This window comes from Maylandia zebra, linkage group LG17, assembly GCF_041146795.1.
Source record: "Maylandia zebra isolate NMK-2024a linkage group LG17, Mzebra_GT3a, whole genome shotgun sequence".
Lineage (NCBI taxonomy): Eukaryota > Metazoa > Chordata > Actinopteri > Cichliformes > Cichlidae > Maylandia > Maylandia zebra.
Window position 1 is genome coordinate 32,469,149 of NC_135183.1, and position 17,251 is coordinate 32,486,399.

Consider the following 17,251-nt stretch of genomic DNA (forward strand, 5'->3'; position numbering starts at 1 on the left):
AATCTTTTGGCAATTATTTCATCATTCGGGCATTAAAGGGTTAAATGGTTCTCCATAAACCATGATGTCACGATGTTGATGTCCATCTTTTATTGGCAATTTACTGTTCTTACAGGTTTTTAAGACCGCAGCTATTTTGCTAGCAGCAAAGAGCAGTGGAAGCACATGGAAACAAATAATATTGCTCTTATTTGTTGTGTACATGAATTTAGAGTTTTAGAGATGATGGTGTTATCTGTGCATGGAACCAGACTCCAGCTAGATTTTTTATGAAAGCATTATGCTACGTCCACGCTCATCCTGCGTTGCCTTGAAAGGAGTTGCTTGTGGACATTTCAGTATCTGGTTGCCTAAGTATCCATCTATCCTTCCAGGTCTGTCGCAGGGCTAACCTGGGTAACTCTGTAACATATGTACTATCAGGTCACATGTCAATCAGCGGTATCCTGCACTCTCATTGGTAGTTGCTTTAGTCCCACCCATTGCAATTTAATCCCTAGTCACCTGATTTACTTTATATCAGGGGTCCCCAACCTTTTTGCGCCATGGACCGGTTTATGTCCGACAATATTTTCACAGACCAGCCTTTAAGGTGATAAATATAACAAAATAAAACCAGTACCGGTATAAAAAAAAAGAAGATTTATTCATAACACACGGGAAAAGACCCAGGGAAACCAAGTTAACGCTAAAAATTATTTAAAAAAATAATGCTAAAAACCAATAAAAACCCTGAAAACCATGAATTTCACACCTGAGCCTCAACTCTCACGGACCGGTACCAAACAACTCGGGGGTTTGGGACTGCTGCTTTATATGGGCTCCGCTCACCACATTGCTTGGCAACTTTAGAGTGACATCAATCCTCTAATCTAAAAATATAAACACATTTAAGACAGCAACTGGGTATGATTTAAATGCTTGTATACTCATAATCTTATAATTTTGCTGACTACATCCTGACTGCACTGACTGCATTCAGTGTTCCAACATATCACAGCTACGCCTTTTGTTTTGGCAAGTATGTGCAAGTCCATTAACAGTTTCCTACAAAAGCAGCCGCAACCTCCTAGAGTTTCTCTTAAATTGACGTGACCAATTTTCTTGCACTCCACCCAGGCAGACAACGCAAACATCCACCGCCTCATTAAAAGCATGGGGGCATTTAGTTTGAAAGCATAACGAGCTTGAGATTGCAGCGCTGTGAATAAGGCTCATAAAAGCAGCATCATGCGGTGGTGGAAAGTTACGTTAATGACAGTATATTTGTTCCATTTTAGAGAGGTCATAACAAAGACGCCTACGGCTGCCTTGTCGTCATTAAACATCATTAACATCAACTAAGTGACAACAAGCTGACATTTAAAGTATGAACCCCACATGTACATATATATATATATATATATATATATATATATATATATATATATATATATATATATATATATATTTATTTATTTTTTTTTATTTTTTATTTTTTTTATTTATTTATTTATTTATTTATTTTCCAGATTGACACTTTGGATGATAGTATATGATTACAGTATATTTTACATAGCAAAAGGAACTGGCGTGCAACAACACTGCTCAGTCTCATCATGCTGTATCTAGTTTCGCTGCTGTCTGTAACAGTATAAGATACTAAATGATGAATGAATTTTGGCCCGATGTTTGCCAGCACTGTTCCCGACAAAAGAGATGATCCAGAACATGTGTTTCCTCCCAGTGATGTAAAGTGTGCAACTGAAAATTACAAGGTTATCCAACCTTCACTTGCTGTTTAAAGTTGTCTTAAACACCTGAAACCTGCTGAAATGAGTCAAAGAAAATATTTATTTTTGGCTATATGTTTTTCCTCAGCAGATTCACCCCACCAGCCAAGCACTGTACAATATAACAAGTTACTCATTCACCACATTTTACAGTAATGCAGGGTTTCCGTCATCATTAGTATCTAAAATTTCTTAATCATGTGTTTTATTTCTCACTCTATATTTTAGGACTTTCACTTGAGCATTAAATTGGAACAATTCCTTTTTTTTTTAACATGACAGCAGACAGGAAAAAATCCCATCATATGTTAGGTCACAGAAGTCCATTTCTGACAAACAACACAAAGGAAAACAGCAGAACACATTTGCTGGCTGTGCTTTGAACTGTATTGCTTCTAGACAGTCACAGTCAGAGGAGATGTGATGAATTCCCCCGGAGCCAGCTCGGGAAGAAGAGCTGAACTTGTTCTCACATCTCCTGCTACTGAGGAGAAATAACTAGCTTCACTCACTTTGATGGAGTAAAGAAATACACACACAGACACAGACACACACACATATATACCCACTGGCTCTTTGCCTGTTTGCTTGAAAGAAACTCATTTTTGTGCATCTCTCTCATGCACCCTGTCTTTTTTCTTCTCCTCCGGGTTTCCCACTCAACCCGGCTTCTTTCCTATACCCCCCTTCTTAGATTTGCTCTCAATTTTCTGAGTTTATCCTCGTTGTTGAGGTTTTTTTTGTTTCACCCTGACCCCGATCCCTTTAAAACACCGTCATTAACAATGTCACCTTTGCTTGTCATTAACTTTATGGCAATGATTATTCCGCTGCCGCCAGCGCACTCTCCTTCAAGTCTCACTTACCTGTGCGATCTCGTAGAGCAGTTTGTAGTGTTCCTCCCGTTTCTGCAAGGTGCACAAATTGCAGCCCATTCTAGTTGTCAGGGAAACAGTGCCGAGTGCCCGCTGGAGTGTGTGTGCTGTCTGCGGTGTGTATGAACTCCCCCTTGGGCGATACACACTCGGGCTCCTCTTCCTTGGCTCCCCCACACCTCTTTCTCATCCGTGTATCCTCAGAGATCCCCTCTGTCGCTCTGAGCACACCACACACGTGTTTCAATTCACTGTTTCAACGCAGGCTCTGGAAGTACTACCTTCAGTTTGTGAAGTGAGTGTGTGTTTGTAAGTGTTTTTGTGTTGTGTGAAGCAGTAATTAGATGAGTGAAACGCACCTGGCTTTCTTCCCCTCTTTGCCTGTCACTCCTTCCCTGGAGTCTCACTTGCATGCCTACATACACTCTCTCCCTCCACTCTCTATACTCCACCACCTCCTCTCTCAGTGTGAGCACACTCTTGTGCATACACACACTTTTGGCTCATGGAGTCACACCTCCTCCTGTGGCAGGCTGCCTACACATGGCTGCTCCTACTCCACCTCATGAATAGATGGCATCCTCATTGGCTGTTTAAGGAGAAGGGGGCTGGGAGAAAAAGAGAGGAGGGGACTGCTCTTATCTTGGGAAGAGTCAGATTCTGAACATCAGTGCTGTTGCGTGTAAGCAAAGGAAAGGACAGGCTGCATGCATGCGTGCGTGTGTGTGTAGTAAAGGTGGGCAGACAGATCCCAATATCCATAGTATTGATACTTGCATGATTGGATCGATTATCTATGCTCTAAGTTAGATATGTAGTCCAGTAAATTGGGTTAAATTACTTTAAATAACAGAAGGTGACCCAAACTGCTTTAGAGACATATACATTTACAACTCCCCCCCCCCCCCCCCCTCTTATTTACATGTTAAAAAGTATCAGTATCAGTATTGGTATCAGTAATATTGGCCCTGCATTTATTTGGTATCGGACCAATATCAAAATTTGCAGTATTGCACAGCGCTAGTGTGCAGACTGCACTAGCATCTGTGTTTGTATGCCGTAAAGTACATTTGTTAGTTTTCTGTGTGTACATACTCAACCAAACATTCAATCTATAATTAAAAAAACCCTCAGACATCAGTTAAAATGCCATGAAGGCAGTTAATCAAGTTCCTAAGAGGGCTTTTTGTCAGTCCACACATTTAACAACTGGATTTGGCATTGAAATCAATCTAATTTGGATTCAATCAGATAGTCTTTTGCACTTAGCACAATGGTTGGAGGAGTGGTGTTTAGCGGCTGCCATAGATTTACAGTCAGAGGGCGTTAGTCACAAAACAGATGCTCCCCTCCTCTCTCCCTCTCTCTCTGCCGGCAGTTAGACAAGGGCACTGGACTGGGTTGATACACAGGAAGAAACACAGACTAGTATTGATTGGCTTCAAATTAGCTTCCAGCCCAACTGATCCATCTCTACAGGGGTGAGGAAACAAAAAGGAGAGAGAATGGATGAGAGGAAAGAGGAAGAAAAACGGAGGATGGAAAACTCAGAGATGCTGCTAAGATAAACTGAGAGTCCAGCAATGGCATTACAAGCCTCTACTAGCAATTTTGTTTATACAGTAGCAAGTATGCCCTAAATATCCTTCTAGTAGCATAATGATAAATGGTTATTGCTCAACTCATCCAGCAAATTGTAAACTGTTGATAATGCTCATATCTATATATATCTATATATATCGATATATTTAAATATATATATATATATATATATCAGAGCATCTTGCAAATATCAGCCAAATTTCCCCCTCCATGCTACACTTGGCACATTCCCTTGGGACTTTGACCATAAAACAGGTAAAAAGAAAAGGGGGGGGCCTGAAATGGTTTGGCAGTTCCTGGGTCCAAACCAGATGGGATGCCAAGTGCAGGTTGGATTGCTATGAGCTATCACACTCACAGTGCCATTACCAACATGCTGGTGTTTAGCAGATAAAATACTCACTGTGGTCACCCTTTTATTTTAGTGTAATTTGATGTGTGATATTTTAAAACGCAGTGAACGCAGAAAAGTATAGTGAACACTGAGTGAACAGCAGGACTTGTCCTCTGAGAACGTTTCATGTCTATATCATATTTAGCAGCTAAGTGACTTAGTTAGTAAGATATTTACAGGACTGTGCAAACGTCTTGAGGTTCTTTATATTTATAAAAGACTGAGTTTAAATAATTCTAACAAGTTTGAAAGTCAGTATTTGGAATGACTACCTTTATTCTGCAAAAGCCTGAATTCTCTTAGTCAAGCTTTCATGTAATTTCTTCAAGTAGTCTTCAGAAATAGTTCTCCAGCCTTCTTGAAAGACAATGAATGTCTTTGGATGTTGGATTCTTTGGATGTTGGCTGCCTTTTGTTCCCTTCTCGGTCAAGATGATCCCACACTGCTTCAGTAATGTTGAGTACCGAGCTCTGGGAAAGCCAATCCATGACTGACTTGTTTTTCTATCGAGGTTTGGTTTTACTGTGTTGGGAGTGTGTGGGGTGATTGTCATGCTGAAAACTGAAGCCATTCCCAATCATGACATTTTCCAGATAGTCCTGCAGATAGAAATCTGGTGGTACTGTTCTATGTTCTTAATCTCAACACCACTGGCTAAAATGCAGCCCACAACCATGACACAGCCTACAGAGTGTTTTGCAGATGGCTATAGGCTCACTGTTGTACCTCTCTCCTGACCTTCTCCAGACATATTACAATATTTGACCAAAAAGTTTCAATCTGGATTCATCACTGTATAAGACTTATTGCCACTGCAATTTTTTCTCCTTGCTTCACTTCCTTAAGGAAGACTACCGCACTTCTTCTGAGACCATATCTGATGAGGCTTCAGTGAAGATGGCTCAAATAGAGGGGCAGATAGATTGCTTGGGTCCTGTGTCAAGTCTTTGCCGGATCTATTCCTATTTCTTAAAGATATGGCTTTAGGTCTGCTGCTTCTTTTGTCCTCCGTTTGCTTAGTTCCTTGAATTCTTAAGAACACAATACATGCCCTGCTCAGTGTTTTGGGCTAAAATCTCTTTGAAAACCACCTTGTTTGTGAAAAAACACCACTTTATGCCTGCCAATCTGTGTTATATTTTAATATAGATTGATCACAACATTTGTTTATCCTTTGCAGAACAACTTTTTTTAAATTTTTGAATGATTCATAGGTCAGAGTTAAGTGGCTTAAAAACTCGTCTGAAAATGATTAAACTCAAGGACTGGACTGCAAATAAGGGAAAAAGAAGCTAATGTTTAAAGAAAAGCATTGAAAGGCATTCAGAAAGCTTCAAACTACTGTTCCAGACCAATTTAAAAAAGACAAGAAAGTCTGGCTTCTTACAAGCTGAATATTTTAGTGACTTCCGTGCAGCACTGTAAGTCAGGACCAAAATATGGACAGAACAGTCAAGAAGAGGATGCTCAGTGTGAGCCTGAGCCACTAGCATAATAAAAAATATGTAATTTCTTTTTGAATGAATACATGTATAGACACATTTCTTTCACGTCAGCTCAACACAAATTAAAAAAAATAACATTTTTTCAAGTAAACTGGAACACTATAACATATTCTTCGTTGATCATTTGTAAGGATTTGCAAGAAAACCCTTTGTCTCTAAGCAAACATGGTATGCAGTTTATTTCCTCTGCAACAGACAGTTTATACTGCCACATAATCTACTGCAGTGGCTGTGTCATGGAAAAACAAGAACTTCTAGTCAAGAAGCAGATATAGCATGCCTGCATGACGAATAGCTGTCACCGCTAAGACTATGAGCAGAGAGCGCAGATGTGTCATAGTCCTTATCACTAGTCATGCAGGTACAGGGACCATACTTGTTCAGTCAAGGGTGTCAGAGCAAATCCAGATACATCCCCCCAGATAACACTTAACCCTTTCCCTCCGACCACTTTTGTCCCATTCTGATGAGGTCATTGTGTTTCCTGTTAATCTCTGAAGGTGACTTTTCAGGATGATATCACCAAATAATGAACTTTCAGATTTTCTTTTAGCTTTTTTACTTTTTTCAAGTGCCTCGAAATCTCTTTTAGTGCTGACGTTTGCAGTCTAACCAAAGGATTACCAATATTACCAGACTCTGGTTAAACTGCCACTGTGGTTCATCCATAATCCGAGATTTGCTGACAAACACATAAATGACTAGGGAGCTAAACGTGCCTCCAGCATTGAAGGCCTCTAATGGCACTCTAAAACGTTTCCCAGAAACTATATCAGTTGTATCTAAAGCGCGATCAGGCAGACCAAAAGTGACCACACCATCAGACGATCAATACATCAGGCTTGGGTCACATGAGAAAAGCTACTTCATTACAGATTTTTCTAAATAAAGACTGTAACACGCCATTACTGTCTTAGGCTGTCTAGTAGTGGTCTCAGGGGACAAGTTGTTGGAGTGGACTGGACATATCAGTATTCTGACTGTATATAAGGAGACGAACGAGCAGATGAGATTGTAATGTATCAAGCCAGCAGTAGAGCAAGTCATTGCCACTATGGAGTTGGACACTCTGGTAAATCAGCATCGGTGTCCAAGGAGAAATACAACTCTACAGAAACATGCTGCCTCGGGTTTGTATCTTTCCAGAGAAGGATTCATACTGCAGCATGATAATACAACTTGAAAAGCTGAAAAACGAGCCAATACAGCAGTGCCAAAAACTTAATTTCCTCAAGTTGGTCTGCAAGCAAGTCAGTCCCAACAGACTTGTATGTTAAAATGCCCCAAATGAGCTATGATATCAATGTGATCACAGCATGGAAAAGAAAAGAAACATTTTAAAAAACAAAAACAAAACAACACCCTTTTGCATTTTGTTATAACATCACTGCCTTGATTTGCACTGTAAACACCACCAGCTGTAGCTAGCCCCTTGCTAGGCCTTGCCTCTGCTACACTAATTAAAAAAACCAGTAACCTGGACCTTTTGTCCTCCAGTTTTGGTTAGTGAACTTTTAGTGTTTTACCTGTCAGCATTAGTAAGGACAGGCAGCAGCTAATATGTTAATTTTGTGAATAAAAATCCAGAGTGGGCTGCGACATCATGGTTGCTACATCCATCCCATCTGTTATTTACAATCTATAGAGGAAAAAACCCAAACGCGCCCAAAAGCTTTACAAGAATTATTTAACAACCAAAGATCAGGCAGTGCTAACTTTATCTGACTTGGCAGATAGTCGGCTGAACTCGACCACATTGGACAAAGCTCACAAAAAAACTCCTTGGAACAACATGGTTTAGAAGACTGTAGACTCCATGTTATCTCCAGCTCATACTTAAACATTTTAAATGCTACGATATCCTAATCCTCATGTATATTTCTCAGCATTAACATTGTCGGCCCAAACAGTTGAGCTGGCAGTAACAAGAAACTTTGCAATAAATTCAAAATAGAAAGTGCTTCATTTATGATCTTAGACTTTTCAGTTTTTATCTTTGGACTGATATTAAGGCAAATCTGAGATGCAAGGCGTCATTCGCCTCATTCACCTGTCCTTTTTATAGTTCATATTAACCACTTTAACTCAGCTCAGCAGTTTCATCATTCTGAATTATAGCTTTTTTGTAGATGAGGTGTATGACAAACTTGTAGCTCATGTGCTCATTTAAAGTTGCAAAGACTTGTATAACTTTAAGAACCATGGAATTTATAATCAAATATTAAGAAATGATGTATAGAATAATATAGCTATCCTCAAACAAAAGATTCCACTATCTGAGAATTGGACTTCCAATAAAGTAGTAGAGTGGTGTCTTACCCTTCCGTTTGTATTCCCAGTAAAGTATTTGACCGGCAGCTCACTTTAAGGTTAGAAGGGCTGAGGTGGCTTTGAGCAACTTTATATTCATTAGTAAAGTCGGTCAGTGAGATCTGTCCGCCAGTCAAAGGTTAACCAAAAATAGCTCTCTGGCACAGGGAAAGTGTTGCACTTCAAAGAAAGCCTAACACCACATTAACATAATGTCCTGTGCAGCTATGATTAGAAGAAAATGGAGCACTTTGCACATCTCCACCTGAAAATAGTAACTACTTCTTAGTTAAGCTCTTAACAGCTTTAAATTGATGATCTACATCTACATATTCAGTTCTATTAGGAAAGTTTGGAGTTCTTAGATATAGCAGGACAGCTACCTGGGTCCGTTACTAAGATGTTCAAATCACAACAACATTAATTTGGCACTATACATTGAGAAAAAAACATGAATTGAATTGAATTGAACAACAGAGTAGTGCAGTAGTGGGGCATTAGAACTGAACTAGTCAAAATTAATAATCACACAGTCATTTTGTGCAGCAGAATACCAAGAAACTGTTAAATAACGTACCAGTGCAAGCATTCCTTTCCTTTCCCATACAGCTGATTGGAGCAAATCAACAGTCAGACAAGGCAAAGGTACATCTTTAAAACTAGGCAGGCAGGTAACACCTCCAGGACTTGTAAATCATTTTATAACCTGGGAGAATGTCCTTCATGAAGTGTCATTTATTAATCCTTAGAATGACAGCCGTGATCAGTGTTCTCCAGCAGTGATATTTGCACCATGTTTCTTATGACCAAAGTAGAAAGTATGCTAATAGGTTCTAATGTCAGTTAACCTGACCATTTTCTAAATTCAGTAATGGCCACCTGTAGTGATAAAGCTTTTAAATGCCACAGCATGTATGGAAAGACTAAAAGACTAAACAGCGGCATTTTTGCCAGTACAGACAACTGGGCGTCTCAAAGCCAACGGCGTGAGAAAAGCCTGGGGGCGACCCACACATAGCTCTCAATAGCCATAACCAATACATTATTCAACAATGTGAACCATTCATCTAGGTAAAAATATGATTAGCTTGCTACTTATAGCAGGGAACTGGAAGATGAGAGCAAATAATGGTGCACTGTAGTAATTGAAAAGTGGCTTTCTTTTCTTCTTTTTTTTGTTCTTGTAATTACATTGTAACTATTCATTATTATCTAATTAGCTTGCAAGAGGCCAGCGCTCAGATCCAATCCTCATAATGACTGTCTCTTTTCTGCTCATTGTCTCCCGATCCTGATTGTTAAAGCAAAATTACTGACTCTGTAAAAAAAAAAAAAAGTGATTCTAGTGATTTAATTATCAAATTATGATCATAGTTATAATAGGAACAAAAGGAAGTCAATCGACAAAAGTGAGAAAAACACTAAATAGCTTAACTGGGATGTATTCAGCAAAACACAGAGGAGCCGTTTGTTCATAATTTGCAGACTGCCAGTGGGGCAAAAATCATTCATTAATGAGTTGTTGTAGAAACTGTGTCCCTTTTGAGCAGCCAGGCAAAACGAGGCCAGCACATACACAGAAATTCAGAAAATACAGAAAAGCAATGGAACCATATGAAGAAGTTAAATTGTTGCTAAATCAGTCACTGACTTCTTTTTCAGTGCTCCATTAAACAAAGCTATTCAGAAAAGCTTCTTCTTCCTCTTGACCAGACACCCCGATGCTGTTTTACTCTCTGCTTGGCTAATTTCATTATTTAGTATATACAACAGTTTATGGTCTCATATTCCTCCCAGTCTGCTCTTGTGATGGTGACAGCGTCCTTTACTCTGTAAGCCAGCAGCCAAACTGGCGTCTGACCGGCTGACCTCACACCAAGTAGGTTCAAGTAGCCCATAAGGGTGGAGTTGTCCTCAGGCACTGGGACACAGGTTCAGGTTTCCTTCAGCAGCCTTTTTTCTAACAACTGAGCAGCATGGAGGGATAAACAGGGCTCTGAAACAACCTACAACACGTAGAAGGTACTTGCTCTGACAAAATGATAGCTCAAGTATGTTTTATACACTCATCCATGCTGGTTTGCACACTGGTTTCCACTGCTCACTGGTGTGTCAGTCTACCTTTGTACATTAATCCTTGAGATTGAATCCTGTTAACCTTCCATATTCATTGTCTTGCAGACCTGCAGAATTATGTGGTTGAACATTTTTAAACTGAATACAATGCCTTGAAATTTGCCAAGATATTCATATTTGCCTTTAGAAGAATTTTGATGATCCTTTTCTCTTTGACATAAAATATTTTGACCATGAGCAGGTTTTAAGAAACGAAGTGGAAACCTCCCGAGCTGAAAAATGAAGACAAGGCAGAAGGAGCAAAAACATGGAGTTCTTGAAATGATTTCTTGACCATGCATTCCAAAAATAAACTCAACTCCCTTGTTAAAAGGCCCAAATTTACAGCAAATGTAATCACTTGTTGTTATTTTGTTCTTTTAGGCAACCCCCAGGCCACAGACCGTTACTGGTCTGTGAGTTGTTTGGTACCTGGCCACGAGAGTTGAGGCTCGGGTGTGAAATTTATGGTTTTCAGGGTTTTTAATTGTTTTTATCGTTAACTCGGTTTCCCTGGGTTTTTTTCCCATGTGTTATGAATAAATCTTCTTTTTTTGGTACCAGTACTGGTTTTATTTTGTTGTATTTATCCGCGACACCTTAAAGGCTGGTCCGTGAAAATAGTGTCGGACATTAACCGGTCCGTGGAGCAAAAAAGGTTGGGGACCGCTGCTTTAAGGGCCATGGGTACTTTGAGTGCTGCCGACTAGCTGTTTGTTAAGTGCCCTATTCAGCTATGATTGGAAGAACACAAAGCATCATCTGAAAACAATAACTACTTCTTGGTTAAGCTCTGAATTATTTCTGGGGTTTTTTTTACATTAAAGTTCTATAACCAAAGTAAGATCCAAAGTTCGGTATAGCAGGACAGCTACCTGGATCCTTCAGAAATGTTCAAAGGCTACAATGTTTAACATAAGCAACTGTTGTGATTTAGCGCTGCATAAAGAAAATTGAATTAAATTGAATTGATTTGAACAACAGACAAAATACTTAAGCTGAGATTCAAAATAAAGTTAAATGACGGTACAATATTTTGGGTTATGGTAAGATACTGCAGTAGGTGTGTACCACTCAGCAAAATTTAAACAGTATGAAAGGAGATTTTTTTTTCAAATTAAAATTTTAGCAGTTCAGTTCAGTTGAAGTGGTAGTAAAATGACAACAAAGAAAATATGCCGTTTTAAAAGTTAGTCGTCACTCAACTAAATCTAAAACTAAATGGCTAGAAAAACAACTTTAACCCTAACCTGCGATGATTGAGATACCATAATGGTTATTGGCTTTGTGTTTTTTATGTATTTTTTAAAAAGATTTTTAGATGTTTTCATTCTCTTGTAAAATGATTGTGTAAAATAGGTTCAATCTTGTTAAGATGATATTAATATTACATTATTGCAAGTTAGCTAATGCACAAATCAGTCAGTTAAGCAAATCATGAACTGTCTGTCTTTCACACACAGTCTATAACTAAACACTGTATGTGTTGAGCATGTTAACATTAGCATGTGGATGATCTGGTTAAGCAGAGCTTCAAAGACCTCATCTTGCTCAACTTGCTGCGTTGCTGCATTTTGTTATTTTTCATGCTACGGTTATTTTAATTAATCATATTTTAATAATATACATTCTGATTTCATGCAGTTATTTGATCACAGAATGTAAACCAAATGGAGCCCTTACACATGTGAATCTCACATTTCACTCTGACCAGTGTGTGTGTGTGTGTGTGTGTGTGTGTGTGTGTGTGTGTGTGTGTGTGTGTGTGTGTGTGTGTGTGTGTGTGTGTGTGTGTGAGATAAAGAGAGAGAGCACAAAAGAGAATGGATAGGAAGGCATTACTATCTATGCTATTGCCTTAGGGTATAAGCATACAAAGATTCCCCCTGTGTACACGCACACACACACACACACATTTGCACTGGAGTGCTGCTGGGCCTGACCCTGTTGTGTTAACCCAATAGCATAGCTGCAATAAAACTGATTAGAGAAGTCTTCCCCTGCTGCTCCCAGACCCTGCTGCTGGACTAATGGCACAAGTGGGCCCCTTAAACTTTCCACAACATCTGTGCCAGTATTGAACCGTAAGGATGGATTGAGCACCAGGGCCATGAGGTATGAAGGGAGGAAGCCACATAAGACAAACTCAAATATAGAACAATGGGCAGAGTTAAACATAGTTGATACAACAAAAATAGATGACTAGATATTCTTAGATTTGGCCACTTTATTAATGTCCTACTTTTCTCCATGCTGTAGAGCACAGGAAGGCCAAGCCAGCTGTTCTTCTATTGTCCAGGTGCTTAAAAGGATTACAGAGGTCCACAAGGCTAGGCACACACACACACATACTCATACCCATCCAGGCACTCCCATGCACAGATTTTAGCTAAAACTTCAAAGGCAGACTGAGAAGCTCAAGGACACATCATCCCTCAGCTTTATGGATAAGGACTAGAGCCATGCTTGGCCAAGCATGCACATACTGTGTTACTGGGTTGTTCAATATTACCCAAAGGTGTAAACAACCAGCAGAAATATGCTACAGCAGAACAACCCCAGACAATCTACAGTTGTTGTGATATTTATTAAAACAAATTATAAAAATCTAACACAAACTAACATTATTCATTTTTTGTACTTTATTTTTGCTTCATGCTTCCTTAAAATAATAATAACACATAGATAAATATACTCACATCAACCGTGTGAGATACTATGAGAAGCATAATTTGTCACTAATTAAACCTTTAATGAATTTGCTAACGCTTTACAGTTTTGCTCATCTTCTATAATCAAGTCTCTTGTGGTTCCATCTGACATGAATATATGAAACCCTTTACTTTCCCTTTTTTCTCATTTATTTTTGTCAGTGTGGAATTTTTTTTTTAACTTTTTCCCAGTCTGGAGCACTTTTGATATGTAGCCTATTCTCATTCAGTCTGGAATTGAAAAAAAAAATTTTATGTGACCTTTATACTGGACAATTACACAATATACTCGCAGAAGTATCAACAGATGGAGATGGTAATTTTCAAAATTAGAACATTTTGGTGATTCTGATTAAAACCCAACCTTTTCAAGGAATTTATTGTGCAAATAGAGTTCTGTCATTATGGCAACCATGACCTTGAGTAACTTGTTATATCAAAATAACTCTTAGTATAATCAGCAATTGCTATTAATCATGCTCCATTTCCTTTCTGAAGAATACTTTTTTAGCGTCTCACTCTCTTTTTTTCTCTCACTCCTGTGTATTTTTAAAAGAGTTACACATTAAATCTACTCATTTGAGCAGTGGACACCGATGGCACACAGATTGTTTGCTTTGGCAGTAGCGTATGTTAAATCAACACAAACTATTTATGATCAATCGTCACAAACAATACCAAATTTTCCAACCTTAATCCAATTCCATTAAATTAAACTTTGATCATTTTACTCCCAAACAATTTCAGCAGTTTGTCTAACAGTTACCTTTTCTTTCATCAGAGATTGATCACTCAACTCTAGTTGGAACAAGTTCAGGTATGTCCTGCTGCCCTGCTGGCAGACCCAGGACACAATGGAGACATTATATCGTTTATGTCTTATATATCTTTTATCTTGAGAACATCTCAGTATTCCCTCATAGGAGGAGGTGGTGGATGGGGAGAGGGAGGTCTCGGCTTCTCTGCTTAGAATGCTACTCCCGCGACCGAGCCCCAGATAAGTGGAAGAAAATGTATAGATGGAAGAAAATGTATAGATGGATGGATAGATGAACAACTATGGCTTGTTTGGAAGAGCTGTTCTTGAAAAATAGCACGGTAACACAACTTAGGTTTCCAAAGTTGTATCTGAACACCTAGATGTCTGGAATAAAGTTTTTTTTGGACAGATGAGACCAAGGTGAAGATGTTTGGCCATAATGCAAAGAATCACATTTAGTAAAAACCAAACACAACACATATCGGCACAAACATCTTATACCAATACTAAGCACGGTGGTGGCGGGGTCATGATTTGGGCTTGTTTGGTAGCACACACCTCTCACCTTGCAGTCACTGAGCTGATGAGGAACTCTGTATGCCAAGGTATAATAGAGTCAGCTATGAGGCTTTATGTCCAACAACTAAAGCTGAAATTTGGCCATGCAGCTGAATAGTGATTTCAGTCACAGCAGAAAATCTACAATAGAATGGCAGAAAAAGAAAAGAATCAAGGTGCTGCAATGGCCCAGTCAACCTGACTCAAATGGTTTGGCGGGACCCAAAAAAAGCAGTGCATAAAAAAACTGCAAAGAATAAACTGAAGCAATGCTGTAAAGAGGAGCAGGCCAGAATTCCTCATCAATGATGTGAAATACAGATAGTAATGCAGAAAACGATTAATTCAATTCTTTGCTTACTTTGCTAGTTTATGTGATTGCACGCTTATAGGTAATCGAAATTCTAATTTTAAGATTTGCAATTTTAACAAGTTTTTCCTTGCTCATTGTTTACGTTACCCACATGTCATTTTCCCTTGCTGAATACACTGAAATGTTAATTTTGAAACTTTTAGTTCAGAAACTTGCAGGTCCTCCCTTTTACTTTTACCTCTTGTGCATGCACTTCCTCCCTTTGCCGAGCACAGCACTTTTGATTTTTATCTGTGCCCCGCTCTGGTTTAAAAGGGCTTCCCTGTTGTGAATTAATGTGGCCTTAATCTGGCGCCCCACACATGGTGATAAAGCAGTGTAAGAGACAGAGCATGTTCGGTCAGAGGACACAAGATTAGTCATACGCCACTAAGCCCGAAGTGGGGTCTGCAGTGTTGCCTGCCGTCTCACTTCTTGATACCAGCTGCTGGTGCCCCCTTTCTTGTCTAATCCTGACTGTGGGACTAAACCTTTGCCTGTCAGGAAGATAAAAAGTGTCTTTTGTCACCGTGATCATCCTTATGTCTGTATATTAAGGTGCTGCTTATGCAAACGTGCTAACGGTGTGGGGTAGTAAGAACAGGGGGGAAAAACCCAACAGGCCACAATAGCTCCATCTGGAAGAGAAGGACACAAAAGTACACCTGTTAAGGTAATATCCTTCAGTCATGTAGCTTGAGTTTGATTTTGTACTTATAATCAGACCTTTCTTAGCAGTTGGAGAAAATTGGGGCCATATACATGATCAATCACAGACACCAGACCAATGCTTAGTGCATATTAATTCCTTTACAAGCCAGGAGAAACATTCACTGAGATCACACATGAAGGCTTTGTGTTTGCCACACTGCATCCATTACAACAGGGGCCTGAGCCCATGTAGTGAATAAGCACAGTGTATTGATCTCAGTCTACGGGTTTGCTGGTCTAACTGGCAATGGGTTGTCCTTACAGTCAATATGCTCAATAAGTTACACACTATAGAACATAGAGTAATTTGGCAAATCCCAAGGAACACAGATCTATAGTGGGCAAATCCATATAACAGGTCAGCTGGGAATTTCTGTAGTACAAATGTAAATGTCTATCCTTTAATTACTTGTTTTCTTAATCATAGTGTAACTTAGAGCAAATGACCTCAATACCACTTTTCTACATGATTCATGTTAAACTGCAAAGTCATTACAGTCTTGCAATCGTGTAAAGGGTCACATACACGACACCTTCTGCAAATATAAAGCAAGGTTTCTCTCTGAAAATACTATGTGCTCTAAGTGACACATGATATGATATTGATAGAAAAAATGTTAGTTCCAGATTGATCATAATATCATTTATCATAACTCCTCGAAGACATTGCCAAAAGTTGACAGTTGCGGTTCTACAGACATGTGACCACTAACCATGTGACATTAACTTGTGTGCCGTTTTAGATTTGTGCCAGTCATGGTGACAGTGTAAGATCAAGTGTATAAGGCCCCAGTCACAAAAGCTTAGAGAGTGATAGGCAACCATCTGGCTGCCACCAACCAGGAGGGGAAAAAATGAGTATTCATCAGCTGGTTAGGAGTAGTTGCCCTAAGTGGATGGCATTCGCAAGGAACATGAAATTAAATGGAAGAGACGGCCTTGTCTACAAACACTGTCCAAGCTACTCTGCAAGGTGTAATGAAACTAAAGCTTTAAGGCACAAGCTTTAAAGCTTGTCCCTTAAAGGAGATGCAAAATTAAAAAGATACTTCCTTAAACAGATCTTTTATTTCCAATATGAACTCTGAATTTAATTTAGAAAGAAAATTAATAAATGCAGAGGAGAAGAATTTCAAGTTTTGTTGTCACATTATTTTTGGTGACATTTGGGCACCTAAGCCTGAATAGGTTTTGAAAAGGATGTTGTTTGGGACTTCAATACATCATGTCAAAATGTGTCTGGCTAAAAGTCTAGCGTGCAAAACCAACTAATGTGGTTGTTTTATGAAGAAGGATGACCTCCCACAGAAACACACATTTTGAATGCCGCAATTAAATAAAAATACTCCTCAAGGTAAAATCTATTGTACATTTTAGCTTTAAGGGGATATGTTTTTGAAGACTGAGTGTTTCAGGCAAAGCAATAGTTGCCATGGCCTGCAATGACTTTGCCAAATTCTTCACTGAAAAAATCCAAAAAATTAGACAAGCAATTGGTACATCAACAGCAGATCCAGGATATGTACTGTGTCCACCAAAAAACTGTTTAAACACCATGAAACAGTTTCAACCTATTAACAGCAAA

General features: G+C 39.0%; 1 protein-coding gene across 1 annotated transcript in view; it reads right to left on the reverse strand.

Annotated features, from left to right (window-relative positions):
* The window catches only part of pdzrn4 (PDZ domain containing ring finger 4), a 44,709-nt gene extending 41,572 nt beyond the window's left edge, over window positions 1-3,137 (reverse strand). The window contains exons 1-2 of the mRNA XM_004560872.2: window positions 3,007-3,137; window positions 2,639-2,868 (exon numbers count right to left, since the gene is read on the reverse strand). Coding sequence (XP_004560929.1) covers window positions 2,639-2,707 — 69 coding nt within the window. The 5' untranslated portion in view covers window positions 2,708-2,868; window positions 3,007-3,137. The remainder of the gene's footprint in view (window positions 1-2,638; window positions 2,869-3,006) is intronic.
* Window positions 3,138-17,251: the final 14,114 nt, after the last annotated feature.